The sequence below is a fragment of the Mauremys mutica genome, chromosome 1, assembly GCF_020497125.1.
Source record: "Mauremys mutica isolate MM-2020 ecotype Southern chromosome 1, ASM2049712v1, whole genome shotgun sequence".
NCBI classification, from domain to species: domain Eukaryota; kingdom Metazoa; phylum Chordata; order Testudines; family Geoemydidae; genus Mauremys; species Mauremys mutica.
The window spans coordinates 133,333,555-133,360,555 of NC_059072.1; the positions used below are offsets into that span (position 1 = coordinate 133,333,555).

General features: G+C 43.0%; 1 protein-coding gene across 1 annotated transcript in view; it reads left to right on the forward strand.

Moving 5' to 3' along the window:
- Positions 1-27,001, forward strand: part of VWF (von Willebrand factor) — a 224,898-nt gene that overhangs the window by 143,722 nt on the left and 54,175 nt on the right. Inside the window, exons 34-37 of the mRNA XM_044996564.1 lie at positions 1,931-2,108; positions 10,936-11,156; positions 12,604-12,796; positions 15,822-16,163. Of these exons, the coding sequence (XP_044852499.1) occupies positions 1,931-2,108; positions 10,936-11,156; positions 12,604-12,796; positions 15,822-16,163 (934 nt within the window). The remainder of the gene's footprint in view (positions 1-1,930; positions 2,109-10,935; positions 11,157-12,603; positions 12,797-15,821; positions 16,164-27,001) is intronic.

Here is a 27,001-nt window from a genome sequence, read left to right on the forward strand (position 1 = left end):
CCCTCCAACATTTCCACATCAGTTGGGAATTAGCCGCTGTTTGTTGCTTTGAGGGTCACTGGGTTTCCCACTGTGCCAGATTCCTTGGCTGTGTCTGGACAGTTCTTTTAATTGAATTTTTTAATGTGTTGTGCTTTGGTTTTATTGTACAGCTCTTAGATGCTTTGTGATAGGTTTCCTGTAAATGGGTTAAATAAAAATAATTAAAGAAATATGAAAACCAAAAAGCCTTTTTTGCCAGATGTGCACAGCTGTCTACGTACCCTTCCAGTTGCTTTACTTCCAGTGGATTGAGAGAGAGAGAGAGAGAGGAGAGTATAATTAAAAAACATGTCATATCTTACTACCTAAATATTTTTTCCATATTTAAAACTCCTCACATTACTTTTATTTATTTTATAGCTTCCCCTAGGCTCTCAAGCCTGAAAAATCTTAGACAACTTTTAAGAGACATTTGCTATAATGAAATCTTTTCAAAGTCCTAAGACCTACAAAGCATGCCTAGGGAAATGCACTCATATTTAATATGTACTACCAATATTTATTACTGCAAATCTGGCAGTTCTCTTTTAGAACTAATGGTATCCCATAGCTCAGAGCTGTAGAAAAATACTTTTAAAGCATTATTCCTGGTTTGCGCACTAGTGCCAAGAATAGAGCATGAATTATGCTGTGTCTAACCCAGATATTTTGTCACCTTGCTATTCACTCTCATGAAGACTAGAGAAGAGCAGAAACGGAGAAGCCTTAAGGTAGCCTATCTAGATAGTCACCATCCTTTCTTCCCCATGCTCTTTATCCTTATGAATCTGGGGTGCTGTCATCCAGCTCTTAGCACCACTGTCTTTATTCCTAGTAGAACTTCTAGGACTGACATTGAAGGATTGTATGCAGTGTTGTGGTAACCATGTTGGTTCCAAGATATTGGAGAGACAAGGTGGGTGAAATAATATCTATTATTGGAAGTTGGTCCAATAAAAGATATTCTCTCACCCACTGAAGGACAATCAGTTAGGGGTGTTGAGTGTTGGAAGCATGCATTTTGGGGATGATATTTCTGGGAATTTAGGGCTCATTCCTGCAAGATGCTGAATGATTTGGCATTCAGGTCAAGAGAACTACTCATGTGCTTAAATGCTTTGCAGGATTGGAGCTGGAGTGCTCAGTGGAGGATTGAACACAGGTTGTGATTGCACCACTTACTCAGAGGTTAAGAGGGTATTGCCATGGAGCCTTAAAATTCCAACTGTCCTGCAGGAAGAGAGTATCTTTTTTTATTTTACATGAACACAGTGGTTATCTAATAACATTCACCCTGCAGGGTAGCAAATCCCCTTCAGGATGGGTGGAATTTTTAAGGGTTCAGGACTGTAGGTAAAATAAGCCAGCGATTCCAAGCCTTCAGAAAAGGGGCTTTTGTTTTACTAGCTTGACACAACTCTCATTAATTCCTGCTGTGCTATGAGCATCTGTGTTCAGAATACTTTCCAAAATAATTTTACACTCATGAAAACCAAAGGCATTGGTATTTAAAGAAAAGCACTGGGAAATTCTTTATTGACTGTGTTGTCCATGTGTGCTGCAGGGCTGCTCTGCTAACAATAGACAAAAGTACCAGATATTTCATGCTCTTCCAGCAGAGCATCCCCCATTATAGACTATTATCCTTTGCATGGAATTTCAGAATCTATTTCTTGCAATGTTTCTGTATTAACTTTCTCATGCCCGTGAACTCCCTAATACATTGCATTCTATTGTTTAATTATCCAAGGCTATTTTGAACAGCACTGCTGGCAGTGTCACTTTACTTGCTAGTTTTAGGTTATGGAACACAGTCTGGTAGCTGCTATGTGGAGGCCTCCAAGTGTTGTTTGAATTTTCTTTTCTTGCATCAAACCCTATTTTAATATCAGCACGTCTTCTTGTATAGCCCGGTGACAAATGGACATTACTGGATAGTTGTCACTTTGTGACATGCTTACCAGGTGGCCAGACGGTTCTGGAGAGTCACCGAATTAATTGTGTGAAGACGCAAAAACCTACATGTCCCAATAATCTCCCTGCTGTTAAAACTGAGGAAACCTGTGGCTGCCGCTGGACATGTCCATGTGAGTAACTTATTTTACATATACGTGTTTTTTCCGCCAGGACTGACAATGTGTCCAGGAAATGTACTGATGAATGGAACACAGAGCTACAACTCGAGGAAGAATCCAAAGTTGCTTGAACTGAGATGAATTTATACTTGTTCTTTATCAAAATCAAAATTCATAGTCTCAAATGATTTAGGGCTGGATTCTGGCCAGATGGTGTACAAGGACACAGGAGGGGTCTTTGGCCAGCCTTTGTATATGAGCACAAGATGAAGGAGGACTAAGAGTCACATGAAGAGATAACCCCTGCCCTAGGTGCTATGGCTGTGCTTCCCTCACTGCCTTCACACTAGGGCATGCGGTTGGCTGGGTGCAAAGAAAGGAGAGCGCTGGCTTTTTTTAAAGGGTGGTTCAGCAGATATACATTGCCTGGAAGCTCCTGCGAGAAATTCTGGCATCTATCTCCTTCTAACATTCCTGAAGGCTCAAAGGGACCTTTCTTAGTTTATGTCTACTCTGCAATGACAGGTGTGATTGCAGCTCAGGTATGCACATCTGCATTACCTTTAATTTATTTACCATGGCTAAAAATAGCAGTGGAGACACAGTGGCACAGACCCTGGTGTGGCCTAGGAAGCTGAGTATGTATCCAGCATTCTAGGCGGGCTGGTATAGCCCACGTGGAAGACTCTGCATGCTGTGGCTTCACTGCTGCTTTTAGCTATGCTGCCTAGATTAAAACTCTCATGGATATGCCTCTGTGTGCTGCAATAACACCTCCAACGGCAACCATTAGTTGTGATAGCATCTCACAAATGTCAGCAAGTGGGAGCTCACACATCTCTATAGAGATTTTGCATGGTGACATGCAAAATATTGAAAGATATAGCTATAGTTTAAAACAGTTTTGATTTTTCCTCATATTTTCAATATCTTTTCCTTTCATTTTTAGTACTAAATACATTGACTTGAAAAAACAAATCTTAAAATTATAATTAAAATATTTAAAATGATAATTAATATGTTTAATATTTAAGCTTTTTTCATAAGAAGACATACATGTCTTTCAAACATACAGATATTTTCAGATGGATTATAAATAAGATTGTGAGTTTGTTATGGCGATCACGGAAGTCACGGATTCTGTGACTTTCTGTCACCTCTGTGATTTCTGCAGCAGCCGGTGCAGCTAGATTTGGGGCTGCTCAGGCAGCCTCTGGGCCAGTCGTACTGGCTGTTGCTGGGGCAGTCTCGAGCCACTCCCCCCATCCAAACAGCAGCGTGGGGGGGGAGGGGGAGGGGGCTAGGATGCGGGAGGGGGTGAGGGCTCTGGGCCATGCTTACCCAGAAGGAGCAACATGTCCCTCCCTCAGCTCCTAGCTCCGCCTCTGCCCACAGGCACGGCCCTCGCAGCTTCCATTGGCAGTGTTTCCCAGCCAATGGGAGCTGTGGAGCTGGCAGTGCGTGGAGCTAGGAGCTTAGAGAGGGACATGTCGCTGCTTCTGAGAAGCCGGGTAGGGAGCCTGCCAGCCTCGCCAACTCCCCCTCCCCATAGCACCTGCGGTGCCCCCCAGGCCACCACCTGCAGCCCCGCCACTGGCATCTGCGGCACTCCCCAGATTTAATCAAGGGTACAGTACAAGTCATGGACATGTGACGGACCGTGAATTTTTGTTTACTGCCCGTGACCTGTCCATGACTTTTACTAAAAGTACCTGTGACTAAAACGTAGCCTTAATTATAAACAGAGTATTGGGCCCCAAATGCATCTTACATATTACAAATATGGTAAACATATAATTGTATACATATATACATCAAACACACATATCTAGAACACAAGCCATATTAAAATAATATTAATTATGCTTGCAAAATCAAGCACTCTAAAGCTAGGAAATACCAGAATTACATATGCCTGGGCAACCTTAATTCAACCCTATTGTGTGTATGTATTATGATGCAGTCTTCAATTACGTGATCATATATTATTTTTTTCTGCAGGACCTTCCTGGCTCCTCATCTAATCTGTTTCTCTCCCCAGCCCTGGTTTCTAGTCATCTACCAATGTTCGTCAGTCCCAGTCTCTCTCCCTCGGAACTTTGTTCCAGTCTCTTTGTCTAGCTAGTCCCAGTTCTCCTCTTACAAACCCATCTCGTTGTCAAATCTGTCTTTCCTCCTCCTGCCCTCCTATTTGTTCACAGTCCCAGTCTCCTTGCTAGCCAGTTTCCATCTTCCCCCCCAAACTCCCAGACCCAGTTTCCCTCTTCTCCCAGGACCACTTCCAGCTTCTACTCCCAGTCTCTTCCCATTAGGTTCCTTATCCTAATCTACTATCCCCTACCCCCTCCACTCAGGTCTGACTCTTACCATTTCTGAATTTGAATCAACCACCTTCTTCTTCCACATTGCCTGGCCCAGCAGAGGGGTCATTCAAAGGAGAGACAGTTGCCCTGCTCTCAGTTCAGATGCCTGGGCTTGGCACCACCTACAGCAGCCAAGAGCTGCAATTTCAGGGAAAGTCCTGCTCAGTCCCTATCTGGAGCATGCCCAGTATGGATGGAATATTGGGAATTTAGTTGCTAAAAACTAAGTCGTTTCTACTGAGCATGTAGAAATTGATTTTTCAAAGGCTTATAACTTGGCCAGATTTGGGCAGATTTTCACAGGGATGGCAGAAGGCTCATTCTTGAAACAGTGGTCACCCTCTGACAAATTTAAGTCCCTGCTCCAAGGTATAGGGGTGCTAGAGCTTTTTAAAGAATAGGTCACCAGATACAGGCAAAACGTATTTTTCCCTAGCCTCATTCTTGTAAATGGCTGAACCTGTTTGGCAGAAATTTTTATGTACCATAAAATGTATATATATACACGCATACATCAGTTGTTATATAATGATAATAACAACTGGTGTGTGCGGCTCTGAATAGCATATCCTTGAAGGAGACCATGCAGAGCGGGCCACGTATCACAGGGTGACTAGCTGCTTTAATGGGAGATGGGGCCAGCCACACCTGTGTCATAATTAATTAGCATCTTCTGAGCTTGAGGGGACAGGACTAAGATGATAGATTAATAGACACTCAGACATTATAAAAGGGCTGAGAGAGATCAGTCTGGGGTGTGCATCCATAAGCAGTGGATAGGTTCCTGTGGAAGGCCCTGAGCCAGGGTCTGCAGAAGGCTGGGTACTTCAAAGGAACTGGCTTGGGGCCCCAGTGATTTATACGAGAACCAGAAAAACTCTCAAAGATACCCAAGAAAGAGGATGGGAAGCAGCCAATTATTTATGGCATGGCTGGCCCCATCTCCCCTTAGGGCCAATCATCCTGTGATCCATGTCACCACAGAAATAGATGGGGTCAAACTGATATACAGGCACTAATCCTGCAAACAGTTATAGGCATGAGCAGTGGGACTCCTTGCCTGCTTAAAGCTCAGAACGGGCATGTTTGCAGGATTGGGGCCATAGCGTGGGACTGTCTGCTGGAAAAAATTGTAACGTTTTACCAGGGAGAGTCCCAGATTGGTTTCCAATTTCCAAACCTTTCTGAACTGGGGAGGAGGGAGTCTGGAAAAATAAGCTGAATCTGAACAAACTCTAGGACATTTAGTCTATTCTCTGGCTAACCTCAAGCTTCTGGGTTGGGTTCTGAGCCCAGGCAGATGTAGAAAAAAAACCTAATACATAACATTTGCTCTTGATTTTGAGTGTGTGAACAGGAACAATTGATATTGTGTGAGCTGTGCCTTGGCTCAGAGAGAGTGAGAGTACTCCCACTCAAACACGCAGAGATGAGGGACCCAGCAGTGGTGCTAGAGTGGCCAGTTGCTGAAAAGAGAGCCTCTGGGAAATGACCCTCCCCTCCACCCACACACAGTAGGGGGAGAAGAAGCTCTGCTGCTTTTTGACTTCACAGCTTTCCCTGTGATTACAGTAGTTAATGCAGGGCTTGCTCTATGATGAGTTTTGCTAGAATGGCACTGTACCTCTTAGGTGTGTGTGTGTGGGGGGGAGGAGAATTGTTTTCATGTGGAAGGAAGATAGGAAAAAATGATGGCCCTTTGATCAAGCGAAATCACTAAGAGCCAAACCCTCCCGCCCAATTCAAAGGCCATGGAAAAGGCACGGAATGCAGTGGAACTGGTACGGCCTTGCTGCATGGGGGAGGGGGCTATGCACATGGTCTTTCTACCCCTACACAGCATGGAGCACCATTCCACAGCAGTCTACAGAGGAGAGGAGTCCAGGCACGGCAGGGATGGGACAAGAGTAAGAACTCTAGATCCACAACAACGTGGATTCACTGACCAAGCCTCACCAATCCACAATAGGGAAGATGCAGTGGCCATAAAAGCTACTGCAGCCAGTATACTTGAGCTCTGCACAAGAAAAGTAACTGATTGATATGCTTATTTTGATTACAAGTGCCTAGAGCCAAGGCGAGGCACTTTCATGCTTTCTAACTGCTGTACAAATATTTGAATGACAAATGCATACATTAGGCTACATTTATAAAGTGCAGTGTTCCATGCCTTTTTAGACAAAATTCACAGTAGCTCCAAAGATCTGAGTTGACGAGTAACATTTTCAAAAGTGCCCAAGTTACTTAAGAGTGTTTGAATCTCATTTTCAAAAGGGACTTAGGCACTTGGGAACCTAAGTCCCATTGACTTTCAGCTCTAAAGTGCCTAACTCTCTTTTGGACTAAATGTGCATAAGTCATGTAGGCACCTTTGAAAATTTTATCCCCAGTCATTTTTTAATAGTAAAATCCCATGACTCCCCAGTTGTAATGTATAATCTCATCCTGGGATAAAAAATGTCCTCCGAGGAACTGCCATATTCAAAGACAAAGTTCCTGAAGGGACTAATGTGCTATTTGAAACGTTCAGGATTTCTAGCTGGACTCAGAGCTTTTATTGTCAGACATGGAAAACTTTCACACCAAGAATTTGCCTTTTTAATGTTCCCTTCAAACCACATTAAATTATCTAGCCATTTTAAATCCAAGATTTCCTTTCTAATGTAAATATTCCCTAAATGTAAAATTATTGCATAGATTTTAGCTGAATCATTTTATTTGTGTCCAAAAGAAGAAACAATTACTCATGTAATTTTTATTTCAGTAGTGTGATATTTCCTATTTAATGAATAAGTGAACAGCAATACAAACCCATTAGTTTTGGCATTCCAAATATGTCTCCCTAAAGGATCTCTTAAGGGATTACATTTAAAATTTCCATTTGTACCATTAGTCACTTGGCACAGAAAAGCCTATATTTGTCTTAAGGTTATTGCCCTTTAGAATGAGATAATGTTTGTTTAGTTCGGTATAAATTTAACACGCCATGATAGCCCAGAAATTCACTTCATTTCCCAAGATGATATGAGTGTGTAAGTCAGACTGCTAACTTTTCACATTTACCAAAATGCACAAGTCATGTGTTTTTGGCTCAGCTAAACCAGTGCAAGTCTGAGTTAGTTATATACAAGTCAATTGGCCAACGAGGGCCTGATCCTGCACATGCTGAAGTCAATGGCAAAACTCCCATTGACATGAATGTGAGCAGCCCTAAGTCCTAAATGAGTGAAGTACTTGGAGCCAACCAGGGCCACCCAGAGGATTCAGGGGGCCTGGGGCAAAGCAATTTCAGAGGCCCCTTCCATAAAAAAAGTTGTAATACTATAGAATACTATATCCTTGGGGGGCCACTTGTGTCCTCCTCCCACCCCCCGCCCCCCGGCAGCCCTGGAGCCAAGAGCCTTAACGGGTATAACTATTCTGGCCGAGCCCACTAGTAGAGACTCAGCTTGAGCTGCCAGAGGAGTTCTTTTGAATGCACAGCTATCTGACTACATTAGCTAAACCAATAGAAGCATGCTTTTGTCAGCATAGCTGTGTCTACTTACGTGGTGGTGGTAAGGTTTGCTGGTGCAGCTATGTTGGCTGGAGGTGGGAGGGTTGCTGATCTTTTCCCCACACTCCTTGCTGTCATAGCTACACCAACAAAACTTCGTAGTGTAGAGCAGGCTGCAATCTACTGCATTTGTTTGTGATTTAATTTAGTAGTGCTTTTGAAAATTTGTTTGCTTAAAACTGAGATTAGAGGTTTTCTGAGAGTGCAGACAAACATCTAATTGTTTATGGTATTTATAAACCAGCAGCCAAACAAATGATAGTATATGCAGAAACATTTTCTTACAAAACTTTATATTTATTAGGCTTGTAAAGATTTTAGTGGTAATCTCTCTACAACTCTTGTATAGGAATAACATAAAAGAAGGGATATTTAACAATATGAGGGTGCTACATTTCCAAGTGTTCCAATGGCTATATATGGCTTTGGTAATTCATAATCTGACAGCACAATATAGAAAGGTTTCCAGACCAGGAAAATAAAATGGAGTTGTCTCTTTTTTGCTGTGTTAGGAATTATAAAAAAAAACAACCTGAGAGATATTTTAAAAGATTTTTTTTCTGCCCCTTTTTAACCTTAAAATATTAGAAACATCAAGTTTGGTCTTTGCTGTTTCTTGCTGGCGGTCTCCAGGGCCGTCCCTAGCCATTCTGGTGCCCTATGCAGCCCCCTGGCTTCTGGGGAGCGGGGGGCAGGCCCCAGGCCTCCATGAGGCAGAGGGGTTGGGGGGCAGGTGGGAAACTGCCCCCTGGCCCCAGCCCACTCCACTCTGCTCCCCTGGCTCCCAGCCTTGGGGGGTAGGGGGGAACTGCCCCCAAGCACTTGCTGGCGGCATGACTGGAAGCCAGCGGAACGGAGCAGGCTGGGGCTGGGTCACTCTACTTACCACATGGTGAGTGCAGGCCCGACCCCTGCAGCAGCCCTCAGGGGAGTGGGGGCGGGGCTGGGGGGAGAGGGGCAGGGGCTTTGCGGAAGGGGTGGAGTGGGGTCAGGGCTGGGGCAGAGCAGGGTCGGGGGAAGAGGCGGAGCAGGGGCTGGAGCAGCACGCAGCTGCGCAGGGCAGCAGGAAATGTGGTGCACCAAATTTCCTGGTTCTCTATGCAGCTGAGTACTTTGTGTATGGATAGGGATGGCCCTGGAGGTCTCACTGGAGGATGAAGGACCTGGAATGGGAGTTTTCTCAGCCTTTAATTGAAGGGTCAGGAAGTTGAATTATTAACGAAGAGCATTTTCCTCCCAACTGTTTACCTAATGTTGGAGTGAAATAGAGATTAACAAAAACAAATCAAGGATTTTTAAAAGTTTGACGCAAAGCCCTGTCTAATTGCTCAGGTTTCATTTCCTTGGTACTTGTCAGCTCATAATTCTACTAGTTCTCTGGTCATCCAGGAAAAAAAAACAAGTTTAAAACAAAATAACAACACAAAATATCCTTTTCATGTGTTCCTTATAGATCATAAAGGGAGAAAAAGACAGACTCAACTATTTTCTCCTTTGTTGCTCATCTTTAATAGAAATATGTTAATACATCAAACTCAGTAGAAAACAACTTTTATACACAGGATCTGCCACTAACTTACCTGTCTATTTTGTAATAAAGGTTATTCCTGACAGAGACAATTAGAAAAACTTCATTTTATCACAAGATGCTGATAGGTTTTCCTTCTCCTCTAGGATTTGATGAAATATTTAACTTTAGCTTTTCATATAGATTAACTTATATATAGTTAATATAGACGCCGACTTCTTGTTGCGCCAGTGGGTGCTTGACCCTCATCTGCCCCAAACCCTTCCTTGACTCCGCCCCTGCCCTGTCACCATTCCAACCCCTTCCCCAAAGTCCCTTCCCCAACTCCACCCCCCCCTGCTCCTATTCTGACTCCTTCCCCAAATCCCCGTCCCTGCCCTGCCTCTTCTCTCTGAAGAGAGAAGACGTTGCCACGTTCCTGCTCCTCTCCCCTCCCTCCCGAAGCTTGCTACACCACCAAACAGCGCTCAAGGGAGGAGGCAAGATTGGGCGGGGGGGGGGGCAGAAAGGGGAGCTTGGCTGCTGATGGGTGCAGAGCTCCCACTAATTTTTCCCCATGGGTGCTCCAGCCCCGGAGCACCCACGGAGTCAGTGCCTATGCTTCCCACTGACAACAGTGTATTCTGGGTCAGGCTCAAAATGAATTGGAAGAGATATTGACAGTGACAAAGACATGTCTGTAGCCAATGCTGTGATAAACTACCTAAAGGTTTGTTAACTAGGAAAGAGAAAAAAGAGAGTTATTTAAAGGTTGAAGTGACCAAACATATACATACAAATAAGTTACAATCTAAATCCTAAGAGTGACAGAGTTTTAGTGATTCAAAATGTCTTTCTCTGTTTTCAGTTTAGTGTCTCTGGCCCTGTGAGAATTCAAACAGCAAAGAGATGGGCAATTTTCCTGTCTTTCTTTTATTTCCTTCATTCTGCCTTGAAGACCATTGGATGAGCTTCCTTGCATGTAACATTTTGAAGGTTCAATAGGGCCATTCTCCAGTCCCTAGTATTGCAATGTGCCTGGATGGCCCATCTGATTCTGATAGTTCTTCAGGATGGGCAGCACGGGAGGGGGAACACTCTTCCCATAGGAGTTCACGAGTTTAGAGCAAACATTTTCAAAGTTATAAAGCAAAAACTATAAAAATAAAGTTTCCTTATAGCATGGAGTACAGACATTACAAATAAGATTAATGCATGCAGCAACTCACTAACATTCTATGCAGTGTAAACATTAAATACATTTTTATAAGACTAACACTTCTTCTGAGCAACACTAACACATACATGAACTAGTTTGGTCTCCAGCTAATGTCTGCAGCCTTGGCAAGAGCTGGCACCTGGACTGCCAGTGTCAGAGAGATAATGATCTTTTTTCTCTCTTCACCTTTGCAGGCAAGTGCATGGGCAGCTCGACCCGACATATTGTCACCTTTGACGGGCTGGATTTTAAACTGACTGGCAATTGCTCCTACACCTTGTTTCAAGACAAAGAGCATGATATTGAAATGATTCTCCACAATGGGGCTTGCAGTTCAACACCAAAATTAAACTGTATGAATGCCATAGAAGTGAAGCACCATGGCAAATCAGTACAGCTCTCTGGAGACATGACAGTAAGCCATGAGCAATGAAATAGCTGTACGATTCTCTGGTCAAATGACAATATTCCAGATTATGAGAACAGAGTTATGCTCTCCTTTTTCAGTATTTATATTGCAGTGCTGTTTTTTTTCTATTGACAGTGTTTTATTTCTTATGCTGCTAAAATCTTTATCATTTTTTATTCCAGAATAAAGTCCCTGCCCATATGATGCACCAAATTTGCTTCTTTGCACTGCTCTGGCAATGCAAAGAGGATGGAATCTGGCACTCCCTGCCTGGATAGGAATTCTGGGAACAGGCAGGCAGGTGTAGCCAGAACATGTTGCACTCTGGTTCTTTTCAACTGGTGAATGGTCCCATGTGGGTTATTGTCAACTGGTGCATATTAGAACAGCCCTTGAGCTGTTCTAACCTGTGCAAAGGGTGCAACCAGAGAGAATCAGGGAGCCATAACTGGCTTCCTGACCTCTCACGCAACAGCTGCATTGAGTGGATCTCAGCCCTAGCAGATAATCTGCCCCAATGTGTCTAACGTTCACTTTATAGACAAACAGGTAATTTAATAGTCATGGATGTTACTGTTCAAAGCTTTAATACAATTTTAGGAAACTCAGACACACAAGTATTGACTAAAATACAAGGCAGAGCTAACTAGAACTATTCACACCCTTGCATAACAGCATAATATATGAACAGTAGACTATAGAAAGGTTCAGTGTCTGCTCCAAGTCAGATACAATTACAAAGGTTACCTCATACCACAGCTAAAACAATGTCTGCAATGCCATCTATGTTTTGTAGTCCTATATCGCCATCAGGTTCTTTCATTGTTGCCCATAGTTTCTTGTCAATGGATGGGATGATTTTTGTGGCCATACAGAACTTCTTCAGTAAATAGAGGAGAACTATTTGTTCCAAATTCAAGGCTAATTATGATATTTGGATCTGATCCTCTAAGGTGCTGTATGGCCTCAACTCTCACTGGAATTTGAGGGTGCTCAGCATCCAGGAGAAGGCATGGAACACCTTACAGGACTGGACTATTAGCCAGTAAATACATATGTGATCCTGCAAATGGGAAAGTGCGGACTCACAAAACAGGAGCACACACTCCATTTCATGCATTTCTACACTCAGAGCAGAGATCTGCTTGCAGCTTGAACTGGTCTCTATATTATTTGTGTTCTCTTGGCTTTAATCAACTCAGTTGGATCTTCAGTCCCTTATGAAGTTAAAATGTGTTTAGGAATATCTAGACTCTATAAACTTTAATTTATTTTGGTTGGTTGGTAGAACTGACGGAGTATTCTCACCCTAGGGTGACCAGACAGCAAATGTGAAAAATCGGGACAGGGGGTAGGGGGTAATAGGAGCCTATATAAGAAAAAGACTAAAAAATCAGGACTGTCCCTATAAAATAGGGACATCTGGTCACTCTGTCTCACCCTCTTGAAACAGGTTGCTGTTAATGGAGAAATGACTACTGTTCCTTACACTGATGATTACTTTGAAGTCACCATTTATGGAGCAATAATGCATGAGATCAGGTTCTCCCAGCTTGGACATATTTTCACATTCACTCCAAGAAACAATGAATTTATCCTTCATCTTAACCCAAGGAGCTTTTCTTCACAAATATATGGCCTTTGCGGTAAGTTTTAAAATTACCTCTTTCAGCTGCCTTGTTTGAGGCTGTAATTATTATTGAGGTTTCTTGTAACCGGACAGAGCCAAGAAGTATGTGTGGGCCTCCACTCTGCATGCATCTCTGTGTGAGGTAATCCATGTGCCCATATAGAACCTCAGAAAAAACAGCGGGGAGCTGTATAGACTTAGGTATAGATCAGGGGGTCTCAAACTTCATTGCACCATGACTCCCTTCTGACAACAAAAATTACTACATGAAGGACTGACGTCTGAGCCCGCCTGAGCCCTGCTGCCCTGAGTGGGGAGGCCAAAGACGAAGGCCAAGCCCCACCATCCTAGGCAGGGGAGCCAGAGCTGAAGACCAAGTCCCGCCGCACAGGGCTAAAGCCCTGCGGCTTCAGTCCCGGGCTGTGGAGCTCAGGCTTCACCTTCGGTCCTAGGCCCCAGCAAGTGTAATGCCAGCCCTGGTAACCCCATTAAAATGGGGTTGCGACCCACTTTGGGGTCCTGACCTACAGTTTGAGAACTGCTGCTATAGGTATAGGCATAGATACCATACGTAGGCCTGATCCTACAGGCTATTCCACCTAGCTCTCTCTGGGTATCTCTACATAGCAAAAAACTCTCTGTGACTGCTAGTTTCAGGGCCTGGATCAACTCTCAGAGTTCGAGCTGCAGGGCTATAAAGGGTAGTGTACTTGTTCCCAGTCAAGCTGGAGCTCAGGCTCTGAGACACATCACCCTCGCTGAGTTTCAGAGCCCAGGCTCCAGCCTGAACTTGAACATCTAGACTGCTATTTTAACCCTGGGCTCAAGCCCTGTGAGCGCAAGACACTTGACCTGAGCTCTGAGACTTGCTGCCGTGGGTTTTTTGCTGTGTCGACGTGACACATCCCTAGAGATATAGGTGGAATAGCTTGCAGGATTGGGCCTACATAAGGAATTCTATTGTGTGTGTGTGTGTATATATATATATATATATTGTGTTTTTTTATATCGTGTTTTTATATATATATAAAAAACAGTGCTAGATGGGGTTTAAAAAACACCTCATACCAGGATAGTTTATGACAATGGTATTCCTACATCATACCCCTTGCTTATTTGCTCCCATCACAAATGCTTGTATGTTTCTGGAAAAAAATCCTTTGGGCTTGAAATTTTCCATTCTTAATCTCCGCCTAGGGGTGAAATTCTTTGGGAAGTTTAAAGAAAATCCCACCATCTCTTTTTGAGTTATAGAAGACTGAAAAGAATCCTACTTTTTCAAGATTTTAAGATGGCTTTTTTTCTTACCAGTAACTCATGTTACTTTCCATGTTGGAAAAGAGCCATCTAACTTGGTAAATAAATGGTTCTGAGCTAAGGGGCAGGGCTTTTCTTCAGTTTGTGGAGGGAACATTCAATTTTGAAGTAATATGTTATTGGGGCATTACCTCTGCCCTCAAAAATTAACTGTGACATTCTTGAAATTTTCAAAAAAATCCTAAAAATGTGCAGGAAAATAAAGAAATGCAAACTGAAAAGGGTGAAATTGAACACATGCAAGTACAAACAGTTCTCTGGGATGCAACAAAGGCAACTATAAGTCGTTAATCAAATTTAGGAATTGTATCTTCATCTGTGTTTGGAAAGTACCTGCCACATTTAAACTAACAATATATAATAACAATATATAATTAATAATAATTCAGCAATGTCGTCCTTGGGAGGATTGGTTTGAAGGAACAAGCAAATGGATTGTTAGGAACAATAACACCAGCTTCTGCTTGACAAGGTGAAATAGTTAATAGAATTGTAACTTTTAACCCAAACACTAAATGCATTAACACTTTGCACCAGTAGAACCACAGGATCTGGTAGCCACTGATGTTATCGCTGACACTTGACAGCATATAGCTTGATTTTTGGCTTTGTCCCAGTTACATCTTTTCTGACAGTTATCTTGTTCAGACCAGTTCTTTTCCCAGCATAGGACCTTTAAATGCTACCTGCAAAGGGGGATCTTGCCCCCCATTTTTTATGATGTATAAAGAAGACATGAAAAGTGTAGGGTGTGAGTGTGTATGTGTGTGTTTGGATTTTTTCTATTTGCTTTTTCCTTAGCGATGTCAAGTCTGGTCTTCCTTGTTTACAATGGAGGGCCTGGTAGAGATCTCAGCTATATGTTACATTCTGTAATTCTCTCCCCTTAGTTGAAGAAGTTTGCGGTGTCTTGAATCTTTATTCCAGAACTCTTTTTTTCACAAGCGCTTTTTTCAGTGTTTTGAGTTAAATAGGTGTTAACAAAAATCAGCAAAGCACATATAGTTTTAAACAGTCAGACTAAAAACCCCTTCCTCTCTCAGGGTGTGTCTGCACTGCACACTAAATCTGGGCTCTAACTCAGGTTTGTGCCACAGCCACACACAAGTCAGGCTGACTCGGGTTACCAAGCACTCAGGTCCTGGGTCCTAGGACTCTGCTGAGGGGTGGAGGGAAAAGGGGTCAGAACCTGAGTCCCCCTGTGACTTGGGTCCAAGCCCTGTCATTTTGTAGTGTGGTCACAGGTCAAGCCACAGACCCAAGTCAGAGGGTCTGTGTAGTGCAGTACGGATGCATTAGCCTGGCCGTGAGACCTGGGTCCAGCAATTATAAATACAGGTTTAAAATCCAATGTGGACGCTCAAGTTGGAAACACCGAGTCCACAAGTACGGGTGCCACAGACTTGGGCTTAGTGTGCACTGTAGATATACCCTTGATGGCTCAGCTTTCATTCTCTTGGGATGCCATAATCTCACTGGTTCTCAAGGCATCCATAGAATACCAAATAAAACCGGGATTTCTAACCTAATAAACAAGTAAAAAACATCCTAAGATTTTTAGGCCTTTATAGATCATAAAGAAGCAATAAGGAGCAAAACCCATTCTCCCTCCCCTTGCAGCTCAACTTTTGAGCCTGAAGGAGCTCTGTTTACCTTGTCTCTCTTTGCTCAAAATTGTTTGACTGCTGATGGTTTTTAATCCTTCTTTTTTCTCACTTACCTAGGGGTTTGTGACCAAAACAATGACAATGACTTCATGTTAAGAAATGGCTCTGTCACATCTGACAGCAGCACATTTATTCAAGAATGGACTGTGAAAGAACCAGGCAAAATCTGTGAAATCAAGAGAGATGACAGATGCACCGAACATGCCACTACCAAGTGCAACATTCTGCGCTCACCTCAGTTTGCACAATGCCATGGAATAATCTCTCCAGACATTTTCTATTCTGCATGTGAAGAAAACAGCTGCTATGAGGATGAAATTTGTGAGGTTATAGCTTCCTACGCTCACGTTTGCCAAAAAAGTGGGATTTGCGTCGTTTGGAGATCACCAGAGTTTTGTGGTAATGGTTTCATTATGCACTAAAATTCATGCAGAAACTAACACAGCGAATTACTTGGTACCACTATTCCCATTGTCTCCAATTTGTCTGCATAGTGTGAATATCTTAATCCTATGTCATAGGACAGAAGTGCCAGTTTAAATTTCCAGTGTAAGTAATGTTCCATGTTAGATAATTACTTCAACGTGCAGCCTAATTTGAATTTATTCCTCACTATCCATTCAACTGCTATGTATAGAAAAAGGTGCATCAGTAAAATACATGCTCTTGTTAATTGTGCAGAACAGAGGGTAGCAGACAGGGACAGCTGAAAATATGTAGGGCCTAGGAAGACCATGCAGAAGGCGAATATTACTATATGAGAGTGTACAATTATGCAGACCTACCCACCCCCCACGACCTTCCATAGCAAATATTAATCTGCGACCTTGTCTGTACTGGGAATCGTCCCTGATTCCAGTAATTGATGGCAGCTGCAGATGTAGCTGCATCAGTACAGAACCTACGTGAAGATAAGGAAAGTTACAATTTACACCAATGGTACTTACCCCTGCTTCTCATTAGGACACACTCCATTGGTGCAAATCATGGCTTTCCTTGACTATCCTTGGATTCTGCACTGGTGACCATCAATTGCTGGTACCAGGGCAAATTCCCTGTGTAGACCAAGCATATGGCTTTCAGTGTGTGAGAAAACAGGCTATTGCTTGGTAGCCTGTGGCAGAGAAGTTCAGAAACACCCACTATATGCGTCACATTCCCCTCCCAAAGCAGTGCCAGTTATGCTGCAAGTTACTGACCAAGTCAGTAGTAAATTGCTCTGCATGCTCTGTGATCCCCATTGTCCATGTGTTGGAGGGGAAGAGGTCACAGGTGTGCAGCCGTTGATTGTGGGGCAGGGGAGAATATGGCAAGGGTATTAGCAGAGCAGATGGCCAGAGATATGTAGAGAGATGAAAGATGCGTGTCTGGCCTGGGATCAATAGGTTTCTTATATCTTTACTCATCCACCAATTCTCATCTGCTTGCATGACTTTCTACTTATGACCACTATTCAGACCGATAGACCTACCACAGAGGAAGACATCACATGCACTAAACAGTTGCATTGCACATGGGCCCAGCGCTGGGCACTACGTGTGAACCTCAACAAATAAAGCTAAGTGACTATTGGGGCTGCTGATGAGAGAGCCTGTGCCGCATCTGCATATCCTAGCACAGCGAGCCTTGCACCGAAGGCAGGAATATGCAGATGCGGCACTGGCTCTCTCAATCTTTTTGGTTTACGGCCCTCTATTTATGATGGATATGAACATGGGCTACCTTCCCTCCATATATTCCCATAGATGGTCACCATGTCCCAGTCATTCTTGTTCTCTGTGTCTGCCTCCCTCTTTATTATCTTCCCCCATTCTCTTTTCTCTCTCTTTTTTTTCCTCCCCCTTTTCTGTGCATTTTCTGTATGGTTTCCCCCAGTTTTTATATTTTTGCCCTTTATCTTGATTTTTTCCTTCCCATTCTGTAGTCACTCTCCATCCCACAGGTTGAGAACCAACCCCCTAAGGACTTGATGTAACAAAAGTGCGGTCCGTCCAGTATCCACATTGCACGGCACTATAAGAGGAACCACATGGATTGTTTTTCTTCATGTTTAAGGTCCAAATTGAGTGGAACATTGAAGAAAAAAAAGAGGAAGGTGAATTTGGCCTGATCCTTAAGTTAACGTCTTACATCTTTTTCAAAGCAAGTTTTGGAGAACATTATTGATACAGATAAATCTTTTAAGAAACAACACACTCCAAACATTATATGGCATATAAGCCTAGAAAATGGAGAGAGAAGATAGCCTGTCATTGCTTAGATTTAGGACTTCAACCAGACTTTCCAAATCGCAACATTCAAGGTAGAATGCCAAAGAGGCTTCTTAATAACCTCTCTGCATTCCTCAAATTCCCAGCTTATGATGCACTTTAGCAGGACACCCAAAGAATTCCCCAGTTTAACTACAAGTTACATAAAACAGTCATTGGTGTCTTAACAATGGCATCTTCTTCTTCTTTTCTTCTTCTTCTCTCTCTCTCTCTCTTTTAAAGCAGGTGCATGTGTATAGCTGCCAAAAATAAATTGTTGATTACTGGGACATTGTGCAGAATACATTAACGATTCAATAGACAGCATAGCTTAATCATTATATAACATTACAAACCTATAAACAATGGCACTGCAATAGATAAGATTTTTTTTCAGTGAATCCAGGCTATTTATACAGGGCTAAATTAGACACCAGCCCATATTGGGGCAGGGCAGAATGGCAACACTTCAGCAGCACAAGTCTTCCCTGAGCTCCCAGCTGGGCAGGGTGAATATGTCTGCTTGCAACATCCCTTAAGGGGGTGTAGCATGCTCTCCATTCCATGCCAGCCCAGCACCACTGGTCAGTTCAGTAGGGGCATAGCCATACTCCAACGTCCTTCTCCCTCTCCCTGCCCTCTTCGGGATGTGGGGGCACTGGTAGGAAACAGTTCTTGTGTTCATGGGAATGCATGGACTAGAACTGTAGCTGACCCTGGTATGGGAATACAAAGACTCCTTGTACACTCCCCACACTGAGCACAGCTGCACTTAAGCAGCCCACTGTCTAGCCCACAGTAAGCTGTACTAGCTGTATAACTTCAGGGCACAGAACATGTATACCTTTAATGTGCTTACCCATTTTGTTAGGTATTTGCTGAAGAGTGCAGTAGAATTAGTATATGGTTTAATACAAAGATCATGGAGACTTTCATCATGTTTGGGTGGAAGGGAAGCTTAGTTACCTGAAAATCTGATTGCTTATACATCTGTTGACCTAGCCTATGAGCATCCATGTTGCAAATGAGCAATATTACAAGAAGTGTATCTTACACAGCAGCAGGGCTTTTACTTATGAAAAGTTAGTCATCTCTGAATAGGATCTGTCCATAAGCAAAGTTGTGTCTTTTAAAAAACAATTAAAATCTTAGGCTGGCTAGTTATTTCCAGGGATGGGTTTGAACCAGTACTGCAGGTCTGAATGTGTCCATGAGCTCTGTGAATGTTTCAGTCCAGATTGCATATTCTGGATCCATCTTCCATTGGAGCCAGGCCTGGAAAAGGACTGTGACACTGTGGGCTTCAGACGTGTAAACTGGTCCCCTTCCTCAGCTTCACCTCTCGTTCCCTCCACCTGCCCTGGGACCAACATCATCCGTGCTGCCTTTTGGGAAGGGCCCCCTAGTCTTCCATTTCCCCCCTAGAACTCTTCAGGGTTGTAAGCAGGCCCCCTCTGGGTGCTACCAGATCTGACCCACCTCCAGATTTCCACAGGAGGTTTCTAGTGTAAAAGTAGTTCTCATGAAATTTTTTACAGTTTTGGTTGAAATCCAGAGCTATATTGTAATTGGGCTAAAAATCCAAACTTCTTGTTGTGACAGCTCTCTGTCACCCCATTTCTTGTTATCTATCTAGCTGTGTATATGTAAGTGATATCTGAAGGCACCTTCCATGGTGGGTATTAAATACTTGTTTCTAAGTGCAAGCCCATCTACTCTTCTCCAGTTCTCAGAGGTGGAGTGTAATCTGTAATACAGCAATGGAGAAATAAAGAACCACCAAACCCTAAAATAATGGTCCAGTTTGGCAGCCATTGAGGACTGAAAAGGGAAGGAATCAGCACAGCAAGGTTTCTTGCAGTGGTTTCAGTGGATATGGTTGCTGTGAGATATTCACTTTTGGAAACACTGCAAAGATAGTACCATTGTTAGATTGTCTTGCACATATCCTAGTAATTAAATAACTTGCAAGTAGGGATATTTGAAAAAAAATCAAATTAAATTTTCCTGTTGAAAAATGGGGTTTTGTCAGAATTGAAATTTTCCAGAGGAAAAGTGGTTTGGGCAGAATTTTCTGTCAGAAAAATTGAAATGAAATATTTTGCTTTGGGTTGGCATTAATCTGTCCTTCTGAATCACCGCAAAGCCTCTGGGAGTTGAAATTCTGGATTCCGCATGTACCTATTTTCTTTTATTGACCCTACTCTCCATGATCACTCTCTGTGGCTGAGCCACTGTGGTGTGCCATTTGACTCCCACAGAAAGAGACGACAGTGTATCCTGAGAGACTTCCCCATGGGGGTGAATGGGGATATGAGAAGCCTAGAACTACAACTCCCATGAGGCATTGTGGTGGCTCGGGAGAATGCAGAGGCTACTATCAACTAGACCTGAATCCAAATATTTCATTTCAGCTGAAAACTTTTCCACATTTCTGAATCAAAATTTTTCTTAATTTTTTGTTCCATTGAATGTTTTGATATTTCTACATTTCATCCCAATTTAGGATGAAAACAAATGTCAAAATACTGGAGTTTCCTGCAGGATTGAAATCCTCCTTTTTTTTTTATCATCCCTGCTTTCAAGAACAAAAAAGGACAGATTATAAATGCCCTCACTTGGTATCAAGTGTCTTCACTTGGAATCCTTGCAGGGTATATCATGTATATGATAGTAACACAATCGATTTATCTATTATCTATCAATCTCTATTTATACCCTGCTCATTACTGCAGTATCTCAGCATGTAACAGAAAGAATGATCACTGCAACATAAAGATCCACATCTGTTTCTGATTATTTTCCTGCATTCCCCTGAGGAAGTTGGGGATTTCTTGTTGTTGTTCCTTCTCCTGCATCTTCTGCCTTTGTTTCCTTCCTTGCTTTAATTTGGCTGCATCACTATGGTAGATGTTGTTAATTATTATTATTATTTATTATTTGTATTACTGTGATGCCTCAGAGCCCTACTCACAGACCAACACCCAATTGTGCTAGACACTGTACAGGCACAGAACAAAACGATGATCCTGGAGAGTGAACCTATTTATTTTATGACATCAGTGCTAATTGTAATTTTCTGTTGCAATTTAATTCAGCAGCTGCAAGCAGGAGAAGCCGGCAAGCACTTGGGAACTGCAGGGCACACAATAGAGATTCACAGTTCTGTTTGGCAATATTACTGTAACGTTGGGGGGACACCCTTTTTTAATAATAAGTGCTGGTGACAAGTGCTGCATTAATAGCCCTGGATCATTTAATATACATGGAACAGATACAGCACAGGCAGCCACTTCCCTATAAAAGTGACCTATAAAAGGTAACTCAGTCTTTACTTAGAGGGACCATTCCCAAGGGTTTGCTCTTTCTCTGCCCCACCTGTGTCTAATATTTGGTTGTCTTCTTGGGAAGGTACAAATATGTGGCCTGAGCCCCTCACCTTTAAAGGCTGGCCACTCCTCAGCTAGTCCTATACTCCTTTTGACTCGAGAAAGAAGGATGGTCTAGTGGATAGGATTCTGGACTGCTCAGGGCACCATTAAGTTTATTGTAAAGTGGGCAGGTTGTCTTATTCTTGGTCTCCTGGAACCTTACCTTGAACCCCTTTATCTCATCTCTGCACTGCTGTCTGGTTGTTTGATCCCATGTTCTTCCTCTAGCTGTTGAGATATACCATTGTACAGTTCCATATTCTTCTTCGTAGTGTCAGATGGGCTTTCCTCACTTTGGCTCAAAGCTGCACCAAGATGCATGTGGCCAGGTGGCTGCATGCCGACACATGGGCTCCTTTGAGGGCCATTATTCTACTGTTGCAAACACTGGAGATGAGTGAAGCTGGAGACACTGCAAGCAGGGTGGGACCATGGATATTGAGCAGAGGAATATGCATGTAGATCACTCTCAGTCAGAGGTCAGAGCACAGGTAGATGACAAGACAGTACACAGGAATGGGTGCCCAATGGGCTTTATGGGAAGGGACTGGAGAACTGTATCTAATTTGTTGTGAGTGCCTGTGTCTATACGTTTTCACTGCATTAACCTTGTGGTAGCAACACACGTTAAAAGCAACTCAGAGTGCCCTACAACTCAGAGTGTGATGACTGCCTCTGTGTGGCACTGACAGAGATGTCTGAATGCATACTGTGTGCAAGAGAAAAACCAGGGCTGAGCATGAGGTATAAAATGAACTGAAGACAAGGCCTATGATTCAAGAGACCAGGTTTCAGTTCCTGGCTCACCGGTCTCCTGTGAGATCTTGGGAAGTCAGGTAATCTATCCGGTGTCTCAATTCCCCATCTCTAAAATCAGGATAATGCTCCTTTATCATCACAGGGATGTTGTGCGGACAGACTCTATTACTGATTGTGAGGCATTCTGATACAGTAGTGACCAGGGTCCCACAAATACACAAAGAGAAAGAGGGAAGGAAGATAGTCCCACTTCTCCCTTCTTATGGCCATGCTCACAGGGAAGGTCTTTGGAGGAGGGGCAGGAGTTCCCAGTCTGCCTTTGTCTGGCTGTAGTCCACTGGTTTCCATATGGAACGAGAAGTATTTCCAAATTTAGATGTATGGGATTATTTTACTACAGAAATCATCTGAGATCCTTGCATCTCTATTCGGTCTGCCAGGGCAGATGTTTTCCCTTAGATCCTGCTGTCATTTCAGCCCTGTCCACTGAGTTTCATTCAAGGGGGAAAGCCATGTTTTCTTTCCAAATTCCTGGAAGATTTTTTAAGAATCAGACTTGCTCTAGGTAACATTTTGACATGACTAATGTTAAACCCTTCCTTAACAGCTCTCTTTTACCCTTCAGGTTTACAGCAAGCCAAGACCAGTTTAAGGGAGGAATTAAAGCAATTTCATTGATGCTGGAGGAAGTTTAATATGACACCTATTTTTATTCTTGTTTGCCAGATACTTCTGCCCTAGACAGCACAAGCCTTCTTTCTAGTTCATGATTCAGGGTTACTTTGGAGCTTAGTCACTGCGTGAGTAGGATATGGGGCTGCTGGAGATACGGTGCCTGAGTTGTGCATAAAAGCTGGGAGAACACAGGGTGGGGTGGGGTGCTCTACTTATCTGCGCTGTCCCACTTCAAGTAGCTGGCATGGAAAGGGCTGGTCAGAGCACCACCTTCACTGCTCTCCATCCCCTAAGGGTTTTCTAGTGTCAGTCTCATTGACAGACGTCTCAACCAGAAGTGCAAGGACAAAGATTGCACCTGGCTACTGTACAAAGGGTTTGAGGGGGAAGGAGATAGGCTATTTGCTCCCTTTTCCCTATTTTGTGCACTACTAAGCAGTGGTCCCAGTCTAGCCAAAATAAAATCTACTTGGTTGTAACTAAGCGTATCAGACTCACACTTATCACTGCGCTACAGCTGCAAGGATTTGCAGCCCCTCTGCAATGTGATATTTACTGGTCATTGAAATATTGATGAGCTCATGCTATTGGAGAGGCCCATCAGAAAATAAGCAAAACAAGGCGTAATATTTTTGTTTATAGAAGAGAATGTGGACTTACCATAGAACCACAAAACACCCAGATTCACAAATTCATAGAGATGATCCCATCATCTCTGCTCCATCATTGAACTGGCTTTCACTGGATAATAACTAAGGGCCCTGATTGGTAACTAAGGGTGAGGTCATGAGAACCCTACTGATTACAATGGAAGATGAAGAAGCAATGGGTTTAAATTTCAGTAAGGGAGGTTTAGGTTGGACATTAGAAAAAACTTCTTAACTGTCAGGGTGGTTAAGTACTGGAATAAATTGCCTAGGGAGGTTGTGGAATCCTTGTCATTGGAAGTTTTTAAGAGCACGTTAGACAAACACCTGTCAGGGTTGGTCTAGATAATACTTAGTCCTGTTTTGAGCGCATTGACTGGACAAGATGACCTCTCGAGGTCCCTTCCAGTCCTATGATTCTGTCTCTGTTCCAGAGGATCTCTGTGGAAAAAGCAGAACCTAATATAGAATATCATCTTTAACTTTTTACTTGGGAATTTAAAATGTCTTATTTTGCTGGGGTCAGAAACATAGTCCCAGGAGCTCATCTCTCTCATACACACACTATTCCCCAGTAACAATAGTTATTAATAATTGCTAGAGTAATTCAAAGCAAGACTGACCAGCTGCAGCATTTGTCACTGCTTAAATCTGCTGGTAAGACTCTTCAAAATTTGTTACATATTACATAGATTTACAGGAAATGATACTGACTGTTCTTTTCCCTCCTTGGAAGAAGGAAGCTGCCTTTTTAACACAGCCTGTGCAATCTGGGTCTACAATATCAATGAATAGACTGCATGGAATAATTATGACGGCATCAGAGAAACTGGAACTCAAATTAGATTTCACATGGAATGGTGAAGGCTAATCTGGCAGAAGAACTGGTCTCCTAACTACTTGTTTTTGACCTCTGCTGTTCATTTTATTTAGAGAGTTTAAAATGATTATTTCTCTCTTTAGGACATACAATTATTCAGCATTAGAGGGGTGTAGATACTGAAACACCCAGCTGTTGAGGAGTGCTGGATTGAGAGGGTGTATGTGTGTGAGTAGTCATTTGTTTCTAGTGCCACACTCGTAGGTACAGTACCACCAGCAAAAGGTTCCACAGCAGAGCCTGCATTATCTGAAAATCTTGGGGGAGCAGAGAGAACTGAGACTGTAATGGGCTAGAGATGATAGTCATGGGCTCCTAGAATCTCCTGGTTATAATTCCACCACTGAGGTAAAGGGACGTTGGAAGTGATTTTTCTGCTTTTGATGGAGTATTCCCCCTTCCCTTTATGTTACCAACTCAAAAAAATTGATATTGGACTGTTCAGTCTAGCAGACAAAGGTATAACAAGATCCAAGGGCTGGAAGTTGAAACTAGACTAACTCAGACGTGAAATGAGGCATAAATATTTACCAGTGAGAGTAATTAAGCATTGGAACCAAGGGTTGTGGTGAATTCTCCATCACTGGCAACTTTTAAATCAAGATTGGATTTTTTTTTAAAGATATACTGTAGTTCAAAAGCAATTACTTTGAGGAAGTTCTATGGCCAGTGTTATGCAGAAGGTCAGACTAGATGAATTACAGTCATCCCTTCTGGCTTTAGAATCTATTAATCTATTTTCTGTAGACACTTCCAGCAAATGCATTTCATATAAGCTTGTTCACTTCTTTTGTCAAGTGGTGCTGTCTCCTTCCTTGGTTACGATCAAAAACATTTTTTTTAAAATGGGGAGAGGGGAAACCATAGTTTCCTTAAACCCTTGCCCCTCCTGTCTGCATCACATATACCCAAACACTGAATTTATCATATCTTAAGGGGGAAAGTGTTTGTGGGAGCTTCTTGGAAGCACATCTGTGAGTCAAGGATTTGGTTTGCTGAATGAATAGAGAGGAGCTGCCTGAACCCAGCTGGCTTCTCAAATGCCAGCCAAAGAGGAGACGAGAGAAAAGAGAGGTGCTATGGTATATGAAGTTTGCAAGGGACTTCACTACTGCTATTGAATGAACATGGAAGGTGATCAGCTACAATGAGCAGCAGCATAAAACCCTAAGATAGATGCATATAGATTTGTACAGAAAAGTCTTTGTAGGCCTGATCCAAAGCTCGCTGAAGTCAGTGGAAAAGCGTCCATTGACATTAACAACACCCTACTCTCTTATGAAAAGTGCCATAGGATCTTCAATATTGACAAGGGGCCAGAACCTTAATTTTATGTCTCATTTGAAAGTTGGCATCTTCAACAGCATGAACCTCTCAATGTAAGTTTTGGTCATTGGCTCAGAGAGGAGGGAATGTAGTTCTGAAACCCTCTCCATGAATAGGACTGGGATCCAAAGGATGCCAGTTTAGGGTTTGATTCTGAAATTCCAAAAGACGCTATCATTGGCCTTTCTTTAATTTCTAGGGAATATTGCCTCATACCAAATCACCAAAACCACTTCCTACAATGCCTGTCTCTCTCTTGGAGATCTCCTGATTGCACCGTGTAAATACTGCTACCTTAATAAATGTAATGGTGGTCCCAAATTCTACCTTGCCTTACACCCCTGGAAATAAATGGGCCAGATGCTCAGCTGGTTTAAATAAGGTTCTCTCCACTGAAGTCAATTGAGTTATTCCATTTTACACCAGTTGAGAATCTGGCCCAGTGGTTCTGCATGGGTTATAAATCAGGACAGAAGTTAGGCCAACAATTGTTTTACATATATTATAAGGCCAGACGGAGCCATTATAATCATAGAAATGTAGGGCTGGATGGGACCTCAGGAGGTTGTCTAGTCCAGTGCTTCTCAAAGCCAGTCTGCGGCTTGTTCAGGGAAAGCCCCTCGCGGTCCGAGCCGGTTTGTTTACCTGCCACATCCGCAGGTTTGGCCAATCGCAGCTCCCACTGGCCATGGTTCACCGCTCCAGGCCAATGGGGGCTGCAGGAAGGGCGGCCAGCATATCCCTCGGCCCGCGCCTCTTCCCGCAGCCCCCATTGTCCTGGAGCGGCGAACCGCGGCCAGTGGAAGCTGCGATCGGCCAAATCTGTGGACGCGGCAGGTAAACAAACCAGCCTGGGGACTGCCGGGGCTTTCCCTGAACAAGCGGCAGCCCAACTTTGAGAAGCACTGGTCTAGTCCATCCTCTTGTGCTGAGGCAGGACCAAGTAAACCTAGACCATCCCTGACAGGAGTTTGTCCAACCTGTTTTTAAAAACCTCCAATGATGGCAATTCCACAACCTACTAACCTATTACAACATTTAACTATCCTTATAGTTAGAAAGTTTTTCATAATATCTAACCTAAATCTCCTATGCTGCAGATTGAGTCAATTACTTCTTGGCCTGCTCTTGGTGGATGTGGAGAACAGTTGATCCTGTCTTCTTTATAACAGCCCTTAACATATTTGAAGACTGTTATCAGATCCCCACAGTCTTTGTTTCTTGAGACTAAACATACCCAGTTATTTTAACCTTTTCTAAACCCTTTATC